We start from the raw sequence: 22,320 nt of genomic DNA on the forward strand, positions 1-22,320 counted from the left end.
TCGTATATGTATGTTTTAGCTTTCTTAAATTTTAAGCTGCCCTTTAATTATGATCAAAATGATGGCAATTAGAGAGATTGGGGGAAGCATACTTTAGTCTTGATCTTGACACTAGTGTTTCTATTTTGAGGAGCCTAAACACCATGTTATATTAGAATAACATTTGACAAAAACAAAGCACAGCAAAACAACCAAAACAGCGAGGCAACAACAACCCCAAAATACAAGCAAATTTTAATTTACAGTAATATTAATATAGCTTTTATTCAATGATTATTCTCTAATTACATGTAATTAATAATTTGGAAAACTTTAAATCTAAAATGTAGCTGTAGTTTTATGTTTTTCTTAACTGGTGACATGCCATTTTTATTATTTCAGAATGACGACATTGAAACAGATATTAACAAACTAAAACCCCAGCAAGAACCAGGACGAACGATAGAAGAACTTAAAATGTATGAACACCTTTTCCCTGAGCTTGTTGATGATTTTCAGGTATAAATATAGAAAATTCAGCATCTTCACTGATTTTAAGAAAAAGTTATTTTTTTAATCTCTTAGTACTATAATAACTTTTAATTCTGCTTTTCATTTCTAAAAAATGAAAGTAGTATTGCTTTTCTGAATGACGTTGGACATTTACTTCCACATTCTGTAAAATGAGGGGACTAGCTCGTTTAATTTTTAGACTAGCTTTTTAATTTTTTCGTCACTTTGTTTTATTATTTTGACAGCTTTTTACTCTTTTAAAAATAATCTTTAAAATAGCATTTCAAAATCTTATTTTAAAGCCTTCTTTGTATAAGTTGCATTCAGCTAAGGGGAGATGAGAGCTAAGGAACCGCGGTATTAAAAATATAGTCTGTGCATGTTGAGTAATTTTTTCCTGATAGTTACTATATAAATCATGGAATGTAGGGAAGAGAGGACAACTTGAAGTCTTTAAATCTTAAGTTGGTTCATAGAGAGAGTGATTTCTTGTTAACATCTTACCCTCATTTATTTACTGGAGTTCAGACTGTATTACACAGCAAGTAAAGCTGATTAAATTGATGGCAATTAGTAGATCTAGTTTCTTATTCTCACTGAGCTGCTCACTTGTGGTGGGTCCTTGAATTTCAAGTCCCTGCAACTGCCCAGGACTTGAAATAAAGGATTTGAACCAGATAATCTCAGATTTATTTAGTTCTTGCTACTATATGAAGGTTATATGTGAGAAATAAAAGAAAAATTTGCTAGCTAATGTTTACTTTTCACAGTTCTAATTATTCAGGTTTCTCATTAGGAATTTATGAGTTTTGGCTGCAGTAGAAGCAGCAGCAAGTTGCCCTCCATTTCCCTTCCCCAGTGTCTTTATACCCCCACAGATTTGGGGTATATGGAAAGGTACTCTGAAATCAGGGGTACTAAAAAAGGGCAGAATGGAGAGAGTATTCGTTAAAAAGAGAAAAAGAAGAAGGTAGGAAGAGGCATTTGGGAAAGGATACAGGGTGATTTTCTTCCATTCAACCTACAGGAGGTATCTGGCTGCTCTTTTAACACCTTTTTGCCCAGGTAAGAACCACTTAAAAATAAAACTCCAGAGATAACAAATACTGCTAACTCATAGCAGAAAAATATTGTGGAAGGAACTTGGGGAAAGAATTGATTATTGTGTGAAGAAATCACCTGTGTTCTTCTCTATGTGCATATGAGAACTATATAATGTTTTTAAAAATTGTAGGGATAGAGCAGAGTAATTTTTTAATGAGTGTGAATGCCAGTATTTTGATTTTCATTCTTTCACAAGCCAGTTCTTCATTCTTGTGGACTATAGTGATAAGTTCTTCTTATATATTTGCCTATTATCACCCAGAGTAGGCTACCCTAGATGGCTTCCTCCCTGGTACCTATGAACTGCTGGCCAACCTGTCCTTTAATTTGGCTGCTCCTAGAGCAGGTTCCTCCTTTTGGTCAGACTTGGTGTGTCCAGGGTTAGATGGTAAGGACAGGTGTGAGTGTGAGAACTCTAAAAAGTCTTCTTCCCAAGTGAGTACTCCTTTTTATTGTATTTAAGCAAAAAAAGCTACTCAGGCATTTCAGATAGTACATATTTATTAATGTATTCTCTATTTTGCCATAAAGTTTTATGTGGAATAGTTAGCTCTATTTCTTTAGCATATGTTATGGGTAATAGCACATTGTCTTATTTACATAATTGGAAAATCATTTCTAAAGTAGTTGCGTTGGCATTGACTATCTTTCTCATTTTTAAGTTTCAGAAAAAGGCACTGTTCAAATACTTGAGTCTATTTTTCGAAGTACTGTGTTGGAACTACATATAGGCAGCAGTATTTAAGTGATGTACTTTTGAGAATTAAAAATATTAGTCGGTTCCAGGTAGGAAGTGTTCGAAAGATTTTTTTTCAGCCATCATCATGTCAGATACTGGCAGATCATGAAATATTAAACATAAATAAAATTAATTTTGGTTATGACTTTTTCTACTTGGTTTTGCATGTCATTTTCAACATCAACTAGTGAAGTTTAAAATTAGTTGATGTGTTTGAATCCTGAACACCACCCACTTTGTTGCCAGATGTATGAAGGCTATTATTCAATGGCCAGATGGAGGCAAAATGAATGCATTTAAAGGCAACATATGGAATTATTAAAATAATTATCAACATACTTTTTGAGGGAAACTTACTGTAGTGGTTTAAAAGCTATGATTATTTATTCGTAGTGACAAATTATAGTTTTATTTGCTTTTGTTTCTTCATGGCAGAATATGGGAAGTGTCAAAATTCTGCATTTTCACAGCTATTTTTTCACACATCTATGGTAGTGTGATGACATTTACCATATGGACGTTTATTATGTTTTGTTTTTCTTTCCTTCTTCCTTCTTTTAAATTTGGTTTTAAATTTTTATTAAAGTTTTGCATGGGCAGAGTTTAAAGTGTCAAAAAGTTTTACATAGTTTAATCAAGAAAACTGTAGTTCCCTTTCCATCTGCTATTTCTTACAATTACTTTTAGCATGTTTTTGAAGTTAATCCTCACATTTCTAAATGATATGCTTGATCATTTAGCATATCAGTGCCATGTCTTGATTTTTCCTGCCTTTGTTCATTCATTTTTTTCTATCTTTCTTTCTTTTTCTTTTTGGTATAATCATCTTAAGATAAGCATCCAGTACTTTTCAGCCTTTCTTCTTTTACAGTATTCATATTTTTAGGCTATAAATTTCATTCTAATTACTGTTTAGCTGCATAAGTTTAGATATTTAGTATTTTCATTATCTTGGTTTTGAAACTTTATCTCCATTATGATTTTTTCTTTGATTCCTTGATAATGTTAAAGCTGGCTTTTTAATTTCTAATTTTTCATTTATCCTTTTATTGATTTTAAGCATATTGTAGGAGGATAAGAGGACATATTTTTTAATTATTATAATCCTTTGAAATTTTTGAGGCTTATTTTATGATTTTAAATAAGGTCAACTTTCGTTACTATTTCTGTGTCCTTGGAAAGCATTTTTTGGCTGTTGTTTGGCACAGTTGTATATTCGTCTGTTAGGAAAAATTGCTAATCGTGTTGAGAACTTCTTTTCAATTTTTATGGATTTTATTCCTATACTCAGTTATTGTGAAAAGTGTGTTAAAAATTTCTCAGTATGACTGCAAACGTCTCTTGTCTTTTTGCAAGTCTGTTTTGGATTTTTTTTTTTTTGAGGCTTATTTATTGTATATAAATATAAATTGATTTCTCTTCCTTTTGAATCGAACTCTTTATTATTATGAAGGGACTGTCTTTAAGAATTTAAGGCAGAAGTGTTTTTTAAAAATATTAATGTAATTACATTAATTTTGGATATTTCCCTGATATCTCTTAAAGTTTTTTTACTTTCAACTTTTTGATATCCTAAGTTGTGTATCTTTTAAACAGCATATAATTGGATTTTAAAAACTCAAGTTTGAGTCTTTGCCATTTAACTGAGACATTTAGTTCATTTACATAACATCGTTCCTATATTTGGATTTGTCTTTATGAGATCTTATTTTGTATTTTCATTTGATTTATCTCTATATTTTTGTTCATTTTCCTTGCCTTCATCTGGACTATTTTTTTCTTGTTTCACTTTTTCACCCTTATTAATTTGAAAGGTATATAGTCCTATTATTTTTTATTTTAATCAGTTTTTTTTGAGCTAGAATTTATATACAATAAACCATTTTTATTTAAAGTGTAAGTTTGAGCATTGACATAGACACAATGATTCTAGTTACTCTTGATACTGTTACATACATATTTACTAAATTCTGAAGTTAATCAGGACCTTTCTTTCTTCTTTCTCTTGATTCTAAAAGGAAACAGAGTATTTTAACTATAATCACCTCCCAAACCAACTTCTGTGCTTTTAATTTATATTTTAACTCTGGCTTTTTTTTTTTTTTAAAAAAAAACCCATGTGATGGTACAACTCTGTGTTTTATATTTATTGCTTAAGATTTACCCACATTTTTACTACCTTTTAATTTTTCATCTTGTTTTTCAGACCTTCTATCTGAATTACTTTCCGTCTGCCTGATTTATGTCTTTTAGTGTTGGACTGTATCTCTCTGTCTGTTGTCTATCTGTCTTTTGGTCTGAAAGTGTTTTTCTGTAATCATTCTTGAAACTCAGCCTTTTTTTCCTCTGGCCGATTTTTAAAAATTAACTTTATTGAAGTAAAACTTATATGCAATAAATTGTGCATATTTAGGTCCAACACATTTTGATAAATTTATACAACTATGTAACTACCAAGCCAGTCAATATATGGAATTATTTCCGTTACTCCAGAAAGTCTCCCTGGGCCCTTTTTAAATCAGTCTTCTCATCTCCTGCCCAATTAACTACTGATCTGCTGTCTGACACTCCAGGTTAATTTTGCCTTTTCTAGAACTTTTTATAACTGGAATCATATAGTATATACTCTTTTGTATAAGGCTTCTTTTGCTCAGCATATATTTTTGAGATCACTCACATTATTGCATAAGAGGTTCTTTTTTTATTGCTGAGTACTATCTCATTGTATGAATGTATCACAATTTCTTTATCCATTCATTCATTGATGAGTATTGGAATGTTTGCAGTTTGGTGTTACTGTGAATAAGATTGATACTAACATTAGTGTGCAGTGCTTTTTGTGGAAGTATTCCTTCATTTCTCTTGCGTAAATATGTACAAGTGAAATTGCTGGGTAGTATGTATGATCAGTGTATGTTTTCACTTCATAAGAAATTGTTTTTGGTGATTTTTAAGATAATTTCTTTAGCTTCAATGTTCTGCCATTTTCCACTAGTGTTGACCAGGTGTGGCTGTTCTGTTTTTAAAACTTGTGTGGGATTCAATGTCTTTTGGAATCTGTGAATTGTTTTTCCATAGGATCTGGAAAAACTCCTCAAACCTTCAGTATAAAAATCAAAATTCTTACAATAGCCTGCAAGTCCCTGCAGTATCTGGCTCTCTTTACCTGTTGGAATTAATTTTGCTCATTTTCTCCCAGTCACACTAACCTCCCTGCTGTTCACTGAACACACCAGGCGCTCTCCCACTCTGGGACCTGTGTGCTGCAGTCCTCTCTCTCTCTCCGCTTGTGTTTCATTTCAGTGAGGTTTCCCTTAATCAATGGCATTTACAGTTGCAACCCACCTCTCCTCCCCTGGCACTCCCAAATTCATGTTACCCCTTTCTCCTCCTTTTTCTGCTATGACACTTTACCTTTCTATTGTTCCATAAAATATCTTTACATCATGTTTATTATTTACCGTGTTGTCAGTCTTCTCCACTCCTTTCGTGGAAGAATGTAAGCTGCAAAAGAGATGAATTGTTTTGTGTTGTTTAACTGATGGTCTTAAGTACCTGAAATTGTGTTTGGCAAAAACCTTTGACACTTTAAATGCTGTAGAAAATAGACACTTGTAAATATTTGTTGAATTAATGAACTACAATTTTGTTACTATGTTTTCTTTAATAGGATTTTGGATGATTTTAATGTCTTTTAATGTTTCTAAAATTTCCCATGTTTCTGTTATATATAGGCATTTTTATAATAGAAAAAGTAAAATATGTGTAATGAATTTTGTCGTGGTTAAATAGTTTGTCTTCTATTAGCGAAATTAAAACATACCCTGTTTTATCCATCTTTAAAATTTTCAAATGTTAGGTTTCTGGAGCAGCACATAAAATGAATATGGTCTTAGTTTTGTTAACATGTTTTAATACATACAGATAAAAGACTAAACATATTTTTTATTTTCAAAGGACTATGACTTAATCTCCAAAGAACCAAAACCTTTAGTATTTGAGGGGAAAATACGTGGTCCTATTGTTGTTCCTACGGCAGGAGAGGAAACATCTGGGAATTCAGGCAATTTAAGAAAAGGAGTTGTAATGAAGGCGAATGTGTCTCCTAAAGGAGATGAAGATGGTAAGAAACGTACCTTTATGGATCTGGCAAAAGAAGATATTAAAGATAATGACAGAACATTACAACAGCAACTAGGTGATCAAAATAGAACTATTTCTTCAGTCCATGGCTTAAACAATGATATTGTGAAGGCCTTGGACCGAATTACATTGCAGAATATTCCTTCTCAAACAGCCCCGGGTTTTACTGCAGAAATGAAGAAGGACTACAGCCTCCCTCTTACTGTCGTTACATGCGCTAAAGCATGCCCACACATGACTACTTGTGGAAATGTTCTGTTTGAGGGAAGAACAGTTCAGCTAGGGAAGCTATGCTGTACTGGAGTTGAAACTGAGGATGACGAAGATACTGAGTCTACTTCGTCAGTGGAACAAGCATCAGTTGAAGTCTCTGATGGACCAACGCTGCATGACTCAGATCTCTACATTGAGATTGTGAAAAACACAAAGTCAGTCCCAGAATATTCAGAGGTGGCTTATCCTGATTATTTTGGTCACATTCCGCCTCCATTCAAAGAGCCTATTTTAGAAAGGCCTTATGGTGTGCAAAGGTGAGTTACAATTCCTTCTTCCCTCTAAGCAAGACCATTGTCAAAATACGAGGCATACTTTTAAAAAAGCTACTTTGGGTATTTATGAAGGAAATTACTCTAAATTAAAGTTACTGTCATTTTTTATTCTGCTTTGGGGATTTTACATTGTTTTGAAATTATTCTTATGGGTTTACTTGGTTTATTTCCTAAGCTTGTTGCTTATTCAAGTGGAACATAGTAGACCCCGATCATTGGACAATTTGGAAAATTTTTACTTAAATTGAATCTGCATATATAAAAACAGATTTATTAATCTTTGAATAAATATTACATTAGTAATATATATTAAATTAGTAATTTGATTATCTTTTGAACTTGATTTAGGTATATAATTTAAAAATAGCAATATAGACAGCATTATTTTGTTGTAAAATTTGAAGAAATATACAATATAAAAATTTTGGATTTATAAAAGCAGTAACTTTATAAATCTTGCCAATTAATTTTAGAAATTACAGATGATATTAACTATTGCCAGCTAGTGAATATTTGGCATATCAATACAGTTTTGATATGACTTGACTATTTTCAGTGATTATGGTTAAGGTTTTGTTATGATGGCTTACCAGTATATAAAAACATTTATATGCTCTTGTTATGATTGTAGTATTTAATGATAAAGGAAGACATTGCTGTGTATATTTGATTTCCCTTAGACTCTAAGCTTCTCTAAGGCAACAACTGTATCTTATTTTTTTATCTTTAACATGTGGTAAATTAATCACTTTTACTTGGCAACTTAGTATATGATTAATGATACCCCTTGGCTTCTTGATCTACAGGTGTAGAATCACATGTAGCATAGCATCAGGACAGGGGACTTACTTTGCTGAGAACGGTGTATGGAAATGGGCCTGTGCTTTAGCATCTACTGGTTGTATCACAGACAATTCAGAAGAAGTTGGCTTCTTGGAGTGTGGAATGGCCTTCAGAAGGCACAGGTGAAACTATAACTCAAAGGAAATACTCTACAAGGATAGATTGTCATCCTTCAGGATATAGTAAATGCACTAAATTAGAAACTTCCACATGTTTCCGTATCCCCAGTAGAAAGAATACATGGGGCTGGGAACCAGGAGGTAGGAACAGAAATAGTCCTACTTACTATAGCTTGCAGTGTCCCAGTGGGGAACTTTGTGCTTTCTGTCCCTGCACCCCTGAGCTCTACAAAGGTTAGTAGTCTTGTTCACCAAAGTTGGTGCAGTCTTTCCATGGGGGACATAGCAGGGGTATAATTTAACTACAAGCTGTCGTTGCCAACTGGTTGCTTTAGACTCTTGTGTCTAGCACTGGCAGACAGGAATAGGCTCTACGATCTTGATCTAGATCAGCTAAAGGAGGCAGGATTGCTTTTCGGCAACAGGTTGAATATGTGTGGAACTCAAATGATTTGCTGATTTTTAGTGTGAGTGGACATGTCACAGCTACCCTGGAATGATGTGATTGCCAGGGGCTTAGATCTCTTAGGAATGAGAATTCGGGCCATTTAATCTGATCAGCTGCCAAGGCCTAGCCAGGTGATAGCTGAAGGTGAGAGAGATTTAGAAAGATATTGGAGGGTAGAGATGAACTGCAGCCCTGAGAACCATCACAGTGATGGGGAAAAAGTTTTATCCTTCTCATGTTTTTCTTCTCAGTTTCTCCTCAGGAGAGGTGCACAGGAACTGTGGAGTTGCTGCTCTCCACATATGGGTGGAGAAGTGGATCTGTGCAACACAAGGGTGGACTGTAGCAGCCATGGCAATGAGCTGCTCCTCTCTCCCTCTTCATGAGAGAGTCTGCTGTGAGGCTTGCAGTTACTGGCAGCCTTCAGCTGCCATACCTTTGGGATCTCTTGCAGCATGCATGCTGAGGCCATACCCTCTATGCATTGCTTCCAGTCATTGATTGATCATGGTGGGGTTATGAGAGTTGAACCATTCTTGACCAGTGCACGGCTCTGCTAACAGGCAGTCTTTGCCATGGGGCGCCCTGTTGGCTTAGTTGAGACTTTTGCCGAGCTGCAATCTGTAGCTCTTTCTGCTCAGTACTCTCTCCTCTTCGAGGTGTCAAGTGTCTTTGGACAGACCTGAAGGCCCTCCTCACCTACTACGTTAACTACCCATGATCCTTCTTATTTCCTTTCATAGACTTTGTGTTATGAAAGCTTTTCTCAGTTGAGACTTTTATTTAGTATTTTACCCACTTGTGTTAATAAAAGACATATTCTTGCCAAGCAGAGCCTCTGATAAACATTTGATAACTTTTTCAGTTGATACCTTTATTGAAATTAATAAGTAAATAAACTTAATGTTTCAATTAAGTGTAGCTTTGTTGCAAAAAAAAGTATGACGGCCATGAATAGCTATAATACCTACTCTGTGGATTCTCAAAATGTGCTACAGGTGAGGAGCTATCACCCTCAGCTCTGGTGACCTCTGTTTTCTTTGAGCACTCCTCCGTCCCTCCCTCTCTTTCTTCCTCCCATCCTCTCTCCACCTAATTCTGATGTTGGGCTGTGTCCTTGCCTGGCTGAGTCTTTCAGAGAATATCATTCCACCATAGTCTCAAGCTCTCCTTACTCTCTTTCCAGGATTGGGCCTATCCTGACAGTGGAGGAGTTTATACAGACTGGGAATTACTGTGGCTCTTCTCCAAACCTCTCCTCGCTTTTAATATTTATGATGAATTCTTTTACCTTATCTCTGGAACGTGGACCTTGTAATCACTCTACAGATCTAATCTATGGATTAGAGCCGGACCTCTTGTGTATATTGGCCACATGTGGGAATTTTTCCTAAAGTAGTTTTTTACTGCCTCTGTACACAGTGTGATGTACCAGAGTTTGTCTTTTATTTAAACCAAAGCTTTAAGATATATTTTTTGATACAAACATCATGATAAGAGATCAAAAGGTCAGTGGGAGTTGGTATATGTGTTTTAAAGGTAGGTATGTTTGTATGCAAGTTAAGTGCAAAGGAGCTGAAGCTCAAGGAAATAAAAACACAGAAAACCCACAGGCAATGGTGATTCTAAGAGATTATAATGGAACTGAATTATTCCTATCATTTAGTGATATCGTAACAATAATAATGTAGCACAATGCATTATTCACATGTTTGTGGTGATACTGGTGTAAACAAACTGTTGCCAGTTGTGAATGAGAATAGCATTTACAATTACAGTAGTAGGCTATACCATCTAGGTTTGTGTGAGTGCACTTTGTGATGTTCGCACAATGATGAAACTGCCTAACGATGCATTTGTCAGAACGGATCCCCGTTGTTAAGCAACACATGACTGTAGAGGTCATATATCTGTGGTTATACCATATACTCTATAAAGAAGACTGTCTTCTGTGGATCCTCAGAGAATGCCTAGGTAATGAACAACATTCTCCATAGTGTCTTTATAGTAAATATAGCAGTGAAGTGTACTGGATTGTTTCTTTAGTGTTGCTCTGTGTTGGTTGAAAACTAACAAAGTACAGTGCTGCTGATGGGCAGATATAATGTGAACTTTCGAGTATTTATTAAACTAAATGGGTTGCACATTTTTCAGACTGCCCTGCACAAATTATTTTCTTCTGAGCCAAGCTTAAGTTTGAGGTTATAATCCCTGAAGGTACCTGGAAAATATATATCATTCTGCTTTGACTGGAGAACCATATATTTTAATAGGCAGCTGAGGTAAAGGAAGGATTGACATTTTTTTGGGAAAGTTGTGCTGCTTAATACAAATACATGTCCTAATAAAAGACCATTTTTCCTCTTTATTAATGAGGGTGGAGGGGAAGGCAGATATTTTCCTCAAATATTAATATTGGATTTAGTCTAGTATAAATGGGCAATTCTGCCCACTAGAATACAGTGTCCAAGGTTGAAAACCAGGGGCCTGTAAGCCATGTTCAACTTGTACGTGAATTTAAGCTTCACTTGCAGAGTGCTTTTTGTTTTTATTTTTTTTTAACCGATTGCCAACATTTAAAATTTGAGAGATTCTACATAGATATCCAAGTTTCTGGTGTTTCTTGAAAAATTGCTAAGACAGCCTTAACCTCTTTCCTACTTGGCAGCAGTCAGTTTCTTTTTAGACGAAATAATTTTCCACACTGCCACCCTGTCCACCTCACTCAGCTACTTTTTTACCCTATATTACATTATGGAACATTGCTGTAGAACTGAGCTGTTATATCAGCCTTTAATACCATTTTCCTTTTAAAACAACCAGACTTTTGTAAGTATTCATTTTTGTACATTTGTGGTATCAATCATATTTAATAGATTATTCCGACAAACGGATGTATTTAGTCATTTACCCATGCTTGAGCATTTTTTTGTATGGTATATCAGAGTATATGTAAGCAACATCTTTTTCGTTGTTGAAGGTCTGGGTGATATAAATTTTGGATTTGTTTATTGTTATGATTACTATCTTTTACAGTTTGTTTCTTTAGAAAGAATTTGGCATTCGAAAGTTGAGATTGAATCTAAATCAAAGATTTATAACATAATCATTTATACTAGGTTGTTTCCTTAATAAACTGCTTTGTCAGTGCTGAGTTATTTTTTGTAGAATAAAAATTAATAAATTATGCTTAATTGTATAACTACTAGATTAAGAATTTTAGAGTTGGATTTTCTTAATATTTTAGTATTCTTTTTTTCATGTGTTTAGCACAGTTTTTAATATTTTTCTGATAATGTTTAATTCATTGAGAGGGTTTTTGGCTTATTTTGAGTTTAAGTTTATATTATGATGTTGTTAGGTATATTTCTAAATTATAGGAGAATGAATACACTTTAATCACAGAGAAGTATCTTTGTATAAGAGGCTACTTTCACATCTGCCTGAAGTTAAGGAGACTTTCAGTGTTTAGGGTATTCTTGAGATTTTATTATAATTATTTTGCAAACTTTCTCACTCTGCTTTCTCAATAAATCAATATACCACAACTCTAATCTACATAACCAATTTTTAGCTAAAAGATAGAAACTTGAAATTTAAATCAGTTTAAATAATCAGCTTCCTCATTAAGAATGAATAAGTGATATAGTAGTCCCTCCTTATCCATGGTTTCACTTTCCTTGGTTTCAGTTACCTGTGGTCTACAGTGGTCCAAGATTCCATAAATAAACCAATCCTAAGTTTTAAATTGCACACTGTTCTGAGTAGGATGATGAAAGCTCATGCTATCCTGCTCTGTCCTGTCCAGGATGTGACATCTCTCTGTCCAGTGTATCCATGCTGTATATGCTCCCTGCCTATTAGTCACTTAGTAGACATCTCAGTTATCAGATTGACTGTCTTAATATCACAGTGCTGTGTTCAAGTAACCCTTATTTTACTTAATAATGGACTCAAAGCACAAGAATAGTGATGCTGGCAATTCACATATGCCAAAGAGAAGCTGTTAAATGCTTCCTTTAAGTGAAAAGGTGAGTTAACAGTACAGTAAGATGTATTGAGAGAGAGACCACATTCACATAACTTTTATTACAGTATATTGTTATAATTGTTCTGTTATTATGAGTTATTGTGGCTAATCTCTTACTGTGCCTAATTTATAAACTAAACTTTATCATAGATTTGCGTGTATAGGAAAAAAAACATAGCATATATAGGGTTTGGTACTATCCGTGATTTTAGGCATCCACTGAGGGTCTTGGAACTCATTCCTCTCGGGTAACTGCGTACTACTGTACTATGAGAAGTAGCTATGTATTAACGCCAGCGGCACCTTCCTGCAATGGCTTTTGTGACCAATCTACAAAAGTTCCAGGCACCTGGCTTTATGATCCAAATCTGTTCTGTGTTAGCTGCAGTTTGCTGTCATGTTTAGTGATTGTTGTCTTACTCTGCTCAAGTGTTGATGGGAAGATTGTGGAATCTGCTTGTGGCTCAGTCTTTTAGGACAGTGGGCAGGGATTTTAGGAGTTTTACAGTTAGTTGGTACCCATTCTGTTGGACCGTTTCAGAGAGAGATCAGCCCTTGAGAATCCTGGAGATGCAGGGACACCCTCTACTCCCTGACACAAGTGTTTCCCTCCCCTCCATATTTCCTCTTTAGCCATAGAGGAGAGAGTGGATTCTGCAGAATATGCAGGTGGGTTGCCAATTGCATTTTAACTAAATACCAGAGAGGGTGGGTTTAAAAAATCTCCTTATATAATCTCCTTATATAATCTCCAGCTTTTCAGATCTTCACTGCTTCTAACAGTGCTGCTATTATGAATACAAAATTATTTGCCTAGAAGCTAAAGAGTGGATCTACACCATTTTTGTGTAGAAGAGCATAATAGATATTCAAGATTTTTAAAGAAACTATTTGACTGGTAACTGTATTCTACATGGTTATTTTCTAAAACTCAGACATTGAAACTATTGATTTTTGTCTTATTATGATGTATTGATAATTTTCTTTGTATACAAACTATATAGAGGAATGATCATTTTTAGTTTAAGATAATTTTTTAATCATTTTATACTTTTCATCCAAAACTTATTTTGGAGAAATTTTTGCCTTGGCATATATTAATGAGTTTTGGTCAAAATTCTCTTTTATGATTTTAGGACAAAAATTGCCCAAGACATTGAAAGGCTAATACATCAAAGTGATATCATAGATCGAGTGGTATATGATTTAGATAACCCAAAGTAAGTATGTTTTTTTGTTTGTTTTTTGTTTTACTTTTATTAATTTTAATTTTACTGTAAAATTTCAGTGTTATTTTTAAAAGATAAAAATATCTTTTAACTTTCACCTAATTTACTATCACTGTGTTTTTATCTTTTAGCAGTGATGTAATGGTAATGTAATAGTAAATCATGTTTGGTTACTTAAATTGAATATATAACAAGCTTTTGTTTGTTTTTAGGTGGACTTTTAATGGATTTAATAAGATAAAGGTCACAAAGTGATGCTGTTCTTAAAAAGCTAAAATTGCCTCCACTTAAGAGAGTGGAGATTTCACATGAAATGCTGCAATTTTGTCCTGTAATATTGAGCCTTCATTTCCTTAGGACAGCAAGTTATCATCCCTTTCAGAAGGAACAGATGCTTGCTAATTCTCTACTGTCCCCACTACACTCTCTTGTCCCTTATTGCTTATAATCTGCTTTATTTCCTTAAATTACTTGCCTGACCTTTGAAGTCACTTGTTAGTGTCATTGACAATTTGTGTTTATCACTGATATCATCACATTTTAGGGTTTAAATAAAAGTAAATAAATGAAAATTACAAATGATGAATGTGACAATTATTTAGTCATTTGCATCCTCAAATGAGAAATTTAATTAACCTTCAGTGGATTCCCCGCCTCCCTTAACATTCTAATATTTTGGGGAAAATTTCACATTTTACTGGTCTTATTTAGAGGAAATCAAATACTTTTCAAAGATTTTTGCTAGAGAGATAAGGGTAAAAGCTATATCAAAGACAATGACTGAATTTGAAATAATATTTTAAAAATGAAAAACAAATCTACCTTATTCATATATCTTAGCTATTACAACTTTATAATTCTGTGTCAGATAGACCACAGAATTAGCAGATGTAGTAAAAACAAACTCAAGAATGTGGCATACCACTGCTGTTTCTGACTGAAATAACTGGAAAAATCAGTGAGCAATGCAGTCTTAGTTTTCCCCTATTAGAATATAAGCTCCAGAAGAGCGAGAATTTATATTCAATCAGGGAAACAGACAAAGAACTGAAACAGTATCTGGCAGTAGTAGGCACTCAAGTAAATATTTACTGACATAATGAATATGTAAAATGAGGATAATACTTTCACCTTTTGGGGTGCTAATTAAATAACATAATAGATGATATTGTGTAAATTTAAAATAATATTTTCACCTGAGAATCGCTTAGTTTGTTACGATTATTACTACTCAATACAGGTCACATGCATTTTAAAAAGTAAGTCTGGCTTTTTTAAATGACTATTAGTGCATATTTAGAAGAGACATATACTGAGGCAAAAATGCTTATTTATGATTAACATTCATTATAAATGGAACAAATATCCATTTGTAATAATAATTTTTTTGTCTATAAATATTAGCCAAAGTTTGTATTTTCCTTTTGTTTATATTCTTTGGTTTAAAAATAATGAGGGGGGCGAAGTGGCAATAGTCATGTATTTTTCATCTGCAGTGTGTTTTTTACTTGTTTATTTTTTGCTCACCTGTTTAAATGAATGTATTTTATTATACTTACTTTAAAATTTTTATTTAGTTACACCATTCCAGAAGAAGGAGATATTTTGAAGTTTAACTCCAAATTTGAATCTGGGAATCTGCGCAAAGTAATTCAAATTAGAAAGTAAGTCATTTAAAATTTTCTCATTTTCTGTGTATGCAGAAACTTTTCTAATTTTCATCAGATTTCTTTATTTTCTATTTTCAGAAATGAATACGATCTTATTCTGAACTCAGATATAAACAGTAATCATTATCATCAGTGGTTTTACTTTGAAGTCAGTGGAATGCGACCAAGTATTGCTTACAGGTTTAACATCATTAATTGTGAGAAGTCCAACAGTCAATTTAATTATGGTGAGACAACTTTCCTTCCCAATTTAGGGGGATGTACAGGCATCCTATCTGTAGGACAGAAATGTTTTGGAGAAAAATCACTAACTTTTAGAAAAAGTTTCAGTGTCCTTTTGTTTTTCCTGGTTCTCAAAATTCAAATGTCTATTATGCCCAATTTGAGATAAACTAAGCTATGCTTTGTTGGTAAAAAGAGTTACTCTTGTGTAGGCAAGCTCTTTAAAATGTATTAAGTATGGCTGATTTCATCCAAATTGAATACTATTAAATATTTATTATGTTTGCTGCTTAAAATCAGGTTATTAATATCAGTTCATCTAGAAGCGGATCACATAAAGCAGTTTTTTAAAACTTTTTGTTTTGAATAGATTCATAGAAAGTTAAAGCGTTATAGAAGTTGTGGAAGGGTTCGAAGTTCTCTTCACTAAGATTCCTCCAGTGATTACATCACACATAACCATAGTACAATACCAAAGCCAGGATTTGACATTGGTACAATGTGGATGCATAGTTCTCTGCCATTCTATTACATTTGTAGATTCTTGTAACTGTCATCACAATCAAAATACAGAATACTTCTATCACCACAAAGTCTGTGCTACTCCTTTCACCATTCACTATGATGTTAGCTATAATTGTCTGTAAAATTTTTAATCTAGTTGAGAATGCTTCCTTCTGTTACATGGTTTTATGAGGCTTTTTATTGTGAATGGGTGTTGAATTTTGTCATATTGCTTTTTTTGCATTAATTGATTTGATCATGCGATTTTTCTTCTTTAACCTATTATGTGGTATACTACATTGACTGATTTTTAAATATTGAGCTAGCCTTTTTTACCCATGTAATAAACCCCACTTGATCATTGTGTATACTTGCTAATATTTTGTTAAGAATTTTTGTATTTATGTTCAGAGGGATATTGAGCAATAATTTTTTTTTGTTTTTTGTACTGTATCTGGTTTTGGTATTCTGACCTCATAAATGGGGTTGGAAACAGTTCTCTCTTCTTTTTTCTGAAAGAGCTTGTGTAGATTTGGTTTTAATTCTTAACCATTTGGTGGAATTCTCCAATGAAATTATTTGAGCCTGGAGATTTCTCTTTTGGTAGTCTTTTAAATTAGAAATTCAATATCTTTAATAGTTTTAGGGCTATTCACATTATCTATTTCATCTTAGGTGAGTTGTAGTAGTTTGTGCTTTTTAGGAATTGGTCCATTTCTTCAAAATTGTCTAATGTGTGTAGAGTTGTTTAGAGTATTCCCTTACTATCTATTTGATGTCTTCAGGGTCTCTAGTGATATCCCCTATTTCATTCGCGATAATAGTAATTTGTGTCTTCTCTTTGTTTTTGTCAGTCCTGCTAGAGGTTTGTCACTTTTATTGACATTTTCAAAGAACAAGCTTTTTATTTTATTGGTTTTCTCTACTGTTTTCTTGTGAGACAATTTTAAAAACTGGTGTTGTACCAGCCAAAATATTAAATATATAGCCTTATTTAAGGCTTTATATTTAGTACTTTAATAAATTTAAAACTAAGTGTTATTCATCAGACATCAGTCTTTATAATCACGTGTATCAGTGGCAGATAATTGTATAAACTTCAGATCCATAATTTAAAATTGAAACATCAGTTTTCAAGTATTTAATCTGATAATTTTTATGTAAAAGGAAAAAAAAGTTTTCTATCATATAAAAAAACCCCACGTACATTGGGGGTTGATGAGAAACAAGTATACTGACAAGTATATACGACAAGTTGCAAGCTCTCAGAGGTCTCAATCATTTATTGTAAGCATTGAAGAGCTTTTAACAACTAAGGCATGAGATGCCATATTATCTGTTCCAAATGTTCTAAATTGTTAAAAGTATAAATATGATGTTCTTTAAGAGGACATTTCTAAAAATTGAAGCTTTCAAGAGTTGAAGAGGTTTTTCCTGATGTCATTATTTACATGGAAAATAGGAAATTGTATACTCTAGATAAATTGCTTCACATATATGGGATGAAAGCTTTAGTCAGATTTACTAACTGAATGCAGTAATTTTAAGAAGATTAAATATCATAATATCTGGTTTAGTTATGAACATTTTTTAAAGTTTTAAAAATATTTTAAGTAATCTAATTTTAAACAATCTGTTCTTTTAAATATGTATGTTTGACTAAGGATTCAGTGATTATATTGATTTGCATGAATAGTGATATGAGTATTCTTGATAATCTCTTTCAGATTCTTTATTTTTGTGATTTCAGATATAGCTATTACTCATTGAATGTCATATTTCTGTTGACCTTAAGCATCCATATAACTTATAAAATTACCTTAATTGAGTCATTAAATACCAAAACAAGTAAAAAATTTTGTGTTTTCCCTATTTAATGTGTAAGTATAATGCTAACATAATATTTTAGAGGAGAAAAGGATAAGTAAGTAAAAGTAATTGTATATGTATTTTGGGTGCTCCTCAAGAGTAAAATATAAAGGCATATTTCTTGCTGAAATGATAGTCGATATAATTTTCAAATTGTAGTACAAAGGTGGATGGTATTTTTACTAACTATATATTTTTACACTTTATATAATGCTCTTACTAGTTTAAACTTTATTAAATATTTCAAAATTTTTAAAGTAAAAGCATTTTGGAGCAGTGTTTCTCTATTTTTTTAAAAAATATCTATACCTCCATGTGATAAATAAGATAATCTCTTTCTTTAGTGTCAGTTTAAATTTAAAATGAATACAATTCTATAACTAAAAGTAAATCAAAGCAATGAGACAGATGGTTGCTTTATCTTTAAATTTCCCCTCCTCCTTACCCCTTACCCTTTGGATATCCTTATATATAGATAACACTTTCCAAACTCACGTTGTGGAGAATTTGGAAAACAGAATGGTATTAACAAGAAAATTAAAACCATCAACAAACAATGCATCACCCAGAGATAATCTCTTTAACATTTGTTATTTCCAGCCTTTTTATAATGTAATATGTGCTTTCTATATACATATAGTTATGTATTTAGTTTTACAAATAATGCTTGCAGTTTCATAATCTGTATTTTAACCAAACATTGTATTGGCGTTTTTTTTTTGGTCATTGAATATGCCTCTGAAACAGAGTTTAATGGATACTGAATGCCTCTGAAGCAGAGAACCCTATGGAAGTACTGTAACTCATTTATCCAAACCTTTCTTTGTTAGATTTAAGTTGTTTCTAGTTACAGTATTTTCTATTTTAAATAATACTGCGATAAACATTATACTAAATATATGTGTGTAATTACTTAGTTATAAATTCACAGAAGTAAAATTATTTTTGTCTGCCAGCTGTCAGTATTTTTTTTCTGATTATGAAACAGTGGATCTTTAATATAGGATACTTCGTAAATTCATCCAGTTTAAATGACTCTAGAAAGAAGAGAGAAGAGAAAAATCTACTATTTACTTTGACATAAATTCCTCCATGTAGAAATTCCAAAGAAAATGAACATATGTTGCTGAAGACTAGGGAAATTGAGTACTTAGAGAGCTGGTAGGACTGTTAAATTAGTTCAGCTTTTTTTTGAAGTACATTCGATAGTATGTTTTCAGTATTGATGTTTAACTTCATCCATCAGGATTTATTTGGCTATTTTTAGTGAATTGGGATCTAAGTAAATCCTGTTATTAGTAGTTAAACTCATTCTTTCTCCAGAGAGTTTTAAATGTTTTTGGTGAATTTACTGAGTTATTTGTCAAACATTTACATTTATAACTCATTTGCAACTCTGTTCCAGACCCACTAGTAAAAGAAGGGTGGGAAACATCTCTTGGAAGACATTGTACATCACTGTTCTCTGTTGTAGCTGTTATAGAAAATGGTCAAGTTAGTAAAAATATTAAATTAGATTAGAAACTGATTGAAAGGTACCACTGTTGCTTGCTCATAATTCCTGACTTTTTGAAATTGGGTTGAATTATTCTGACCTCGTAGTCATATGATATGTTCTCCTTGGTTTGAAATACCACAGTTCTCAGAAGTTATGGTCTTAACTATACACTAGCATTTATCTGGGGGCTCTTTGTTGGTCTAGTACCACTTGATTTTAATTATTATGACCTTTTAGTCTAGTGTAGCATCCTTATTACTCTGTCACTTTTTAAATTATTTTGACTTTACAATATAGTTTAACATCTTGTTGTCTTTTTCTACCAATTCGTTTTCCTGAATATTCTGAATAATTCAGAATAATTTTATCGAGTGCCAAAAAATTTCTGTTGCATTAAACTTATAGAATAATTTGGGGAAATTGAATTTATTACATTGTCTTACTGCTTAGAGACATGGTGAATAGTTTTGTTTATTCAAGTTTTTTATACCCTCACAAGTTTTTAGTTTTCTTCTTGTAAGTTCTATACATTTCTACCTTCATACTTAAGTATTTTATGTACTTTAATTTGTTTCTGTTGTGAAAGAGTACTCCTTCCTATTTTCGAACTTGTTATTATTTATAATTTAAGAAAGTTATCAGTTTTTATATGATTGCTTGAAAATCAGCCTCCCTCCTGAACTTTCTTATTAGTTTTCATAGTTTCGCAGTTGATACTTTGAGATTTTGTTGGTAGGTCCCTAGAATTTCTCGTTATGCATAGTTATATTGCGTATCTTTCATTGTGTCATTGCTTTTGGATAGAATTTTGAGAATGTTTAAAATAAAAAGGAGACATTGGGTATCCTTGTTTTATTTTGACTTTAATGCGATTGCTACTGGTGTTTACATTAAGTATGTTAGCTCTTATTTTGAGATACACATTCTTTCTCATAGTAAGGAATTTCTATTTTACTAAGTTTTAAAAATCACAATTTTATTTTTCGTGTTTATCTATTTAATGTGACCACATAATGCTATGCCCTCTTAATGAGCCATATTATGTTAGTACCGTTCCTAATATTAAATCGCCTTTGGGTTTCAGAAATCAGTCCACTTTGCCATGTGAATTCATCTTTTAATATACAACTATTTTTGATTTGTTAGCATTTTGTTTAAAGGTTTTATATCATTGGTTATAAGTGAGACAAGTCACTTTCCTTTTTGGAGAGCTATCTTTATCCACTCTTAGAAGCAAGTTGATGTTAACTTTGAACACTTCAATAAAAAGACTTTTATTTCCCCATTCTTTGTTCTGGAGCAGTTTAAATAGCATTTATATAGTTTCATGAAATTTAGAAACAGTGCACCTCTAAATATGTCTGATTCTGTGCCCCTTTTTGAGTGGGAGGGGGACTGTCTGGATAACTTTTTCTGTTTTCTGTGACACAGTATAGTCTAGTTTTCTATTTCTTACTGAGGTAATCATTAATTACATAAGTGACATTTAGATTTTCAAAATTCACTAGCAGAGATTTCTGTATAATATCTGCAGTATGAATACTTGCTTGTTCTCTTGCTTGTTTGTTTTTCTATTTTTGTGCATGTGCTTAAAACATGATTTATTTTATTTTATTATTTAAAAAACCTGCCTTTTCATTTTCATTTTATTCATTAGATTCTTTAAAATTATTTTTTTATTAATGTCTCCCCTTTCTTCCCTGCAGGTTGATTTTTTTACTAGTTTATTTACTTAAGTTTTTTTAAAATTTAATAATCAAGCCTTTAGGTTTTGAATTTGCTCTTCACTACAACTTAATTCTGTATCCCCACCCCTCTAGATTTTAAGAACTCCTTGTTATTTTCTAGATTGCCTCTAATTGTGTAGTTTTGGTATCCTTTTTGACTCAAGAATTATTTAGGTAAGGGTTGGTTTTATTTTTAGTTGGTTAAATTGTTTTGGTTAAAATTTTTCTCATTACTTTCAAATTTCAGTCAGTTTTGTTCATAGATATGATTTGGAATTTTTTTATGGCTTAATATCTAATTATTTTTTGTTTTCATGAGGACTTGGAAAATAATGTGTTCTTTGTTGGCAACATAATTTAATATATGTCATTAATTTAGTGTTATAAATCTGTTCATTCAGTTTTCTATATCCTTGTTTAGTTTTTGCCTTCTCTATCTGCCTAAGACTGAAAAGAAAGTGTATCTTTCAGTTCTTGTGTTTCTGTCACGCCTCCATGTAAAAATTTTTTTTCTATTTTAATGCAGTATTATTTGGTGCATAGAGGTTTTTAACTTTTCCATATTTTGTATATACCCTCTAACAATATAAAATGGTCATATTTATCTTATTCAGTGTCTTTTGCCCAGAATTCGATATTTATATTCATCTGTTTTGAATTTTCTCGATATATTCTTGTACATTGTTTCTTGTAAATAGAGGTTGCATTTTGTTGTTTGACCCTTGTCTTTTAATATATGATTTTTAACCAATTAAAAATTCTCTTTATAACTGATATGTTTGTTTTTTTATGCTTTCTATTTTCGTGTTTCTGTATTTTATTTATCTGTTTTTCTTGAAGGGACTTCAAGGTGCAGTGCAACACTTTTTTTAGTTGTGGGAATGCAAAATATGTATTAAAAAAATAGATCATGAGGCATATCCTACATTGGTTTTTTTCTCAGTCCTCCTACATCTGCCTAAAGTTTAACATAGATTCCTCCCAGATTCTGTCAAGAAGTTGTCTGCTGAGTTTCCTTTTTATTTCCACATATTTGTAAATATTTAACTAGGAAGTTGGTAAAAGCTGTAGAAGGAGCTGTTAGGTAGATGTAATTCTTTTTTATGAAATTCTATCATAAGATTTAAGCTAATAC

General features: G+C 32.4%; 1 protein-coding gene across 1 annotated transcript in view; it reads left to right on the plus strand.

Annotated features, from left to right (window-relative positions):
- The window catches only part of AGTPBP1 (ATP/GTP binding protein 1), a 130,041-nt gene that overhangs the window by 67,728 nt on the left and 39,993 nt on the right, over nt 1-22,320 (plus strand). Inside the window, exons 13-17 of the mRNA XM_025049711.1 lie at nt 382-498; nt 6,293-7,008; nt 13,603-13,686; nt 15,273-15,359; nt 15,444-15,749. Of these exons, the coding sequence (XP_024905479.1) occupies nt 382-498; nt 6,293-7,008; nt 13,603-13,686; nt 15,273-15,359; nt 15,444-15,749 (1,310 nt within the window). The remainder of the gene's footprint in view (nt 1-381; nt 499-6,292; nt 7,009-13,602; nt 13,687-15,272; nt 15,360-15,443; nt 15,750-22,320) is intronic.

Source organism: Pteropus alecto, unplaced genomic scaffold (genome assembly GCF_000325575.1).
Source record: "Pteropus alecto unplaced genomic scaffold, ASM32557v1 scaffold206, whole genome shotgun sequence".
Taxonomy (NCBI): domain Eukaryota; kingdom Metazoa; phylum Chordata; class Mammalia; order Chiroptera; family Pteropodidae; genus Pteropus; species Pteropus alecto.